The 6157-nt window shown below is 27.1% G+C and overlaps 1 protein-coding gene across 1 annotated transcript; it reads left to right on the top strand.

The window, feature by feature from the left end:
* Positions 1–2641: 2641 nt before the first annotated feature.
* On the top strand, positions 2642–3470 carry LOC116186855. The gene is made up of 2 exons (XM_031515320.1): positions 2642–3029; positions 3295–3470. Exons 1-2 carry the CDS (start codon positions 2642–2644, stop codon positions 3468–3470), a joined length of 564 nt encoding a protein of 187 aa, XP_031371180.1.
* The last annotated feature ends 2687 nt before the right edge of the window (positions 3471–6157 follow it).

A 6157-nucleotide genomic window follows, 5' to 3' on the forward strand; every position in this document is an offset into this window, starting at 1 on the left:
TAAACATTATTAATACATTGAATGCTATCTTCATATTGTCTATCCAAATGTTATTGTATAATAATATAATAGTTTTCATTAATCATTATTGATGACATCTAACTATCAGTCTCGGTATCTATAAGTTATTTCATTTACAATTTATTAAAAATCTAATCACTTATTCTTATAAAATTAAATATATTTGATTTACTAAATATCAAATGCGATATCGTAAAAAAAAAGGACTGAAAAAAGAAAACAAACTTGCAGATAAAAACATTTGACGAATAAAAATAAATGATTGCTTAATTATTTTGGATATGCTTTGAATAGAAGCAATTCAAGTAATAGATATTAAATTATGTTAGAATTTAAAAAAACTTTCGGGAAAAGGGATATTTGCTATTTTTCATTTCTGAAAATATTTTCTATGGAAAAAGTTTTTGTTATAAAATTTAAAATTCACTGAAATTTTATATGTGGTTTTATTATTGAATGTTACAACAACATCACTATTTTATAATTGGTATCCATTTATTTTTCTTCGATATATATATTTCAAATGTTTTGTAAACAGATATGCGCAATCACATATAATTAAATATATTCATTCAATTAAACCTGTACATTTTTATTTATTGTTTTCGCTATCCAGTCAACAGGTTATGGGCCCAGATTATGAAAGAAACAATAAATAATTAGATAAAGTACAATTAAATTGAAAAACGTGGATTAGTTAGCAAACGGCCTTGAGCAAACGTGAAATATCACCCTAATCGTCATGGAGTATGAAACTGTTCGTATTAATAAGCTGAAAGAATTAGAAAATAAAATTGAGCCTCATGGAAATTTCAAGTGCGCATTACTTTGAAATCCTGCGATGCATGGGAAATAGTTACAGATGAATCAGTTCTTCCTGAAATGATGCGCGCATTGCCTAAACAAAACTCGACAGTACAACTCAACGCATAATTGCCACATCAGTGGATGAAAAACTACTTTTACATATTATCAACTGTGAATCGATTAAGAATATGTGGAAAAAATTGGAATCTGTTTACGAAAAAAAATTTGATATTAGTGTATATATGCTGTTACAGCAATGATACAGTTACCAGAAAGAATCGGGCGATGATGTCACATCGTAAAACTCGAGAATCTTGCACATCTGCAAATTCTGGGTGAGAAAATTTCAAATCAAATGATTATTACTAAAATACTCATGATATTACCTCTGTCATTAAAATATTATTAGTGCGTGGGAATTAATTCAACCCAACGAAAGAACTCTCACAAATCTTATTTCAAGGCTTACCATTAAGAAAACAAGGATAGGAACTGAAGAAAGGGCAGAGAACATTGCTTTTACTGCCAATAAGCATCAATGTAAGAAAAATTTTAAAAAAGACAACGTTAAATCAAGCGTATATCATTATTGCAACAAACCAGGGCATTGGATCAAGGAATGCAGAAATCGAAAAACAGTAACATCAAACAAAAAATACACAGGAAAGAAAGGAGAAGCATTCATTGGAGCCATGTCTGCAAAATATAATTTAGAAACATCTAGTAATGCATGGCACATGGATTCGGGTGCGACTGAGCATATGTCAAATCGTCGCGAATGGTTCTCGTCATATAAAAAATTTGATACAGTAGAGAATATTAAGATAGATAATGAAAAATATATTCAAGCAATTGGATCAGGAGATATCGACATTCTTGCTTTCGATGGAAAAGAGTATCTCAGTAATTTTCACGTAGCAGAACTGAGTTCCAATCTTTTTTCGACGAGCGCAGATCTTGACAAGGGACTACGACAATACTCCGATGACAAAATATGTACATTCATAAAAAATGGAAATATTGCTGCAGTGAGAGAAAGAAAAGATAAGTTATTCGTAATGAAATTTAAAGTGATTACAGACGAGTATCAAATATGGCAAATGTGGCAGTGCGCAATTCTCTTTTTTCCTGACACAAACAGAAAGATGATACAATCAAAATAAATATCGAATCGAAAACTGTTATTCAGTCGGAAAACAACGAGTAAGTAAATTCAGATGAAGAATCAAACGATCCAGAAAACAAAAATCAATACGAATAAGACCGACGTTTGAGAGACAGAAATAAAATACGCCGAGCAGACATACTCACGTATGGAAATATTGTAATCACAGAACACTATGAACCGGAAAGATATGATGACGCGATCACATGTAGCAATGCAATCAAATGGAAAAAAGCCATGGATGACGAAATTGATTTTTTGAGAAAAATTCAAATATGGATATTAGTAAATCCGCCATCAGATCATTAAATCATAGATAATCGATGGACTTACAAACTGAAAATAAATAGCGATGGAAACATACAACGATTCAAGGAATGACTCATTGCTAAAGGTTTCAAACAAACTGCTAGAGTTGACTATCATGAAATGTTTAGTCCTATAGCTAGATTCGATTCAAGGATTATCCTATCTATCACAGTTTCGAACAAAATGTACTTATAGCAATTTGACATCAAAACGGCTTTTTTTCACGGAGAACTCGATGAAATTATCTATATGCAGCAACCGAAGAGATACAAGCCGATCGTTTGCAAGTTGTGTTTGCAAGTTGAATCGTAATTTATATAGTCTAAAGCAGGCATCAAGATGTTGAAATCATCGTTTTACAGCGGTGTTGAAGAAGCATGGTCTCACGTCCACAGTGCAAACTATTGCATATTTACAAATGAAAATGATCGAGACCGATTGATTCCAGCGATTCATGTCGATGATGGATTAATTAACAACAACAATTGCAACAAACTAGTCATCTATAAAAAAAATTTAGTTGAACTCCATAAAGAATTTGAAGTAACATCCAATGAGATAAATACATATCTGGGATTACAAATTGAGCGATTGGCAGATAGTTCCATATTTTTGCATCAGAAAGTTTACACCAAGAAAATTTTGCAACGATTTCAGATGGAAAATGCTAACGCAGTAGTAATCTTAGCAAACGAAAACCATCAACTATGCGTGGAGGCGCATAAAAGTGAATACAAGGAAAAATCAGAGTTCCTATATCGACAAGCAATTTAATGGAAGTTAAAGGCAGTTTAATGTATTTGCTAGTAGGCACTAGACCAGACATTACATTTGCAAATAAATAAAGTCAGCCAATATTTTTGGACAAACCTAAAAAAATTCACTGGAATGCAGTAAAGAGAATTTTCAAATGTCTAAAGGGAACAACAAAATATAGTATTCATTATTCAACCGAACAGAATAATTACATTAATAATTACATTTAACGATAGATTACGCTGGAGAGACTGAAACCAGGAAGTCCACTACTGATTTTGTATTAAAACTAGGCGATTCTGTAAAAGTTTGGAGGTCAACGACAATGACGACACGACAACGAGTAACTGTATCGACTACTGAAGCTGAATACATAGCAGCTAGTCAAACTGTGAAAGACTTTTTCATATGAATGAAAAATCTGATCAATGATCTAACTACGTTCAAGAACCTTACAATGATTCTTTACGTGGATAACTTAAGCGCAATCAAGCTTATTAAAAACTCAGAATTTCAAAATTCGAAGAAGTAAGCACATTGATGTAATATTACTTTATATGAGATAAATTTAACGAGAAGGAGTTTCTTCTGCATCATATATCATCGGAGGATCTAACCTGTTAACAAAACTCCTGAGAAGAACAGTATTTGAGATACAAAGAAATCGATTAAATATCAATAGTATCGAAGACATGATAGGCACATAGAACTATGATACTCAAACATAAACATACATACTAAACAAATTTCAATTCATTTTTAATGGGAATATTATAGAATTTAAAGTTTACTGAAATTTTATATGTGGTTTTATTATTAAATGTTGCCAACAACATCATTTCATAGTTGGTATCTATTTATTTTTCTTCGATATATATATTTCAAATATTTTGTAAACAGATATGCACAATCACATATAATTAAATATATTTATTCAGCTAAATCCGTATATTTTTATTTATTATTTTCACTGTCCAGTTAACAGATATAAGATATCTTATAGATATCAAAATCTACATTAGATACTTGATGACACGATTTTCATAACGAAAATAGTTGTTTAGTCATGCGTAGAAATTAATGTAGTACTGAAAGTTTTTCGTTAATATATTGAAAACTAATAAATAAAATTAAATTAAATTTTCTAATTGTTTTATATTTCTTTTTTTTATTTATATTTTATTTATATTTCTTCAAATTTGGTATAAATTGATCGTCAGACTTTTTTCATCCATATTAATTATAAGAATAAATATTAGTTATAATATTTTACAATATTATAATATTATAATATATATATTAATTATTGAAATTGATGTAGCTAAATGTTATTAATTACAACAACAATTATTACAACAACGATAGTTTCATGATAATAACGAATACAATTCACTAATAATATTTGTATAATATTAAATATTAAAAAAATAAAATTCAATGTATTGATAGTCTTTTATTAATATCGCAGAAGTTAATAAATAGTCAAAGCTAAAATTTTTTATTCAAGATACTTCTTTGTTCTCATTTCTTCTCAAAATTTTGATTCATTTTAAAGATTGAATCATATCGTATCATATTTAATATTCATAATTTACAGAAAACAGAAGATAAAATAAATTTTAGAGTAATTCGCAGTTTAAGTATTGATTTAAATTTTATTTATATTGCTAGATATGGATATAAGATATCATCCGTAAATAGTTTGTATACATGATCCAATATTAGTTATAATAATAAATAGTGCATGCGGATTATTCGCAGATAATGTCTATGTATATATCGACTTTCAATATTTGAATTTTTTATAGACATGCCTCAATCAATAGCAATCAATATGTCAACTATCCTTACATCGCGAAAATATAATTCAATATATTATATTAATACATGGTATCAATTTTTCTTTATAACTTTTAGTTTTTACTTTTTAAAAAATACATTTTTCACATAGAGTATAAAAAATAAGAGTATCTAGAAAGTAAATAAAATTACAGTAGTTATGAAGTAGTTATGAATAAAACAGAATAAATTGGAATAGAGTATTCCAATATTGGAATAGAGTATGAAGTGTAATAAAACAAGATAATGTTGATATTATTTAATTATAATTATCTTATTGTAATTATTGTATATACATATAAATATTTTATTATAATTATTATTTTTTTAGGCAAAAAAAATAATAAAATATAATATAATAAAAATAATATTATTGATTTTTTCTTAAATATAAATATCAAAATCTTATGATATATTGTACAATAATTGTACAATGTCTATTTAATCTTTCAAATTTAAATGCAATCATTTCTTTCGTTTGTTCAATATTGTATTATATGGTTGCATAAATGACAATGATTTTATCATTATATAATATTTAAATATCAATATAATATTTAAATATCATATAAATGTCATATAAATTTATCCTTTGAGAGTTATTCAACAGTGATACAATAGTGAACGAAAAAGTGAAGTGAAACATATATGACGATGACAATAACTTAGATCATATACAAGATATTAATATATATTATTATAATTAATGTTAATATATTCGTGAAACATTTTTAAAAATTTCTAGAGAATAAAGCAAGAACAGAAATTTATATACAAAAATGTTTGAAGTATATTTATTAAGTTAATTAAGCATATTTATAAGTTCATGTTAAATGAAACGAGACGAGTAGAGTAACGACAATATAACAGAAACAAAATGTATGTAATTTTATTTCTGCTTCATTTCGATGGTAAATTCTTATAATTTAATATAATAAATTTATATTATATTTAATTATATTTTCTAATAAATTTTCATTGACATTTATGTATAATTTTTATATTTGTTTTCCATATCATATCATATGTTTTCCAAACCAAAAATCTCTAAACATCTAACAAATATATTAATATTGTTTATATGCAAATTCGCTATTCAGAGGTTATGTTTTTGAAAAATAGAGAAATAAAATTAGATAGGGAATGAGTATATAGATGAATAAATGGGAAGATCTGAGAAAGTAATGAATTCAAAGAACTGTCAATTTAAACCACAAATGATCGAAGTCAGAAAGCTGATATAGAATTGTACGTATGAAC

Source organism: Apis dorsata, unplaced genomic scaffold (genome assembly GCF_000469605.1).
Source record: "Apis dorsata unplaced genomic scaffold, Apis dorsata 1.3 scaffold_63, whole genome shotgun sequence".
Classification (NCBI taxonomy): domain Eukaryota; kingdom Metazoa; phylum Arthropoda; class Insecta; order Hymenoptera; family Apidae; genus Apis; species Apis dorsata.

Excerpts from the sequence above, each read along its gene's own strand:
- LOC116186855 (XM_031515320.1), top strand. The coding sequence starts at position 2,642 with ATGTTGAAATCATCGTTTTACAGCGGTGTTGAAGAAGCATGGTCTCAC. Across the intron at positions 3,030-3,294 it reads ATGCGTGGAGGCGCATAAAA|ATTACGCTGGAGAGACTGAA; the intron begins GTGAATACAAGG and ends ATTTAACGATAG.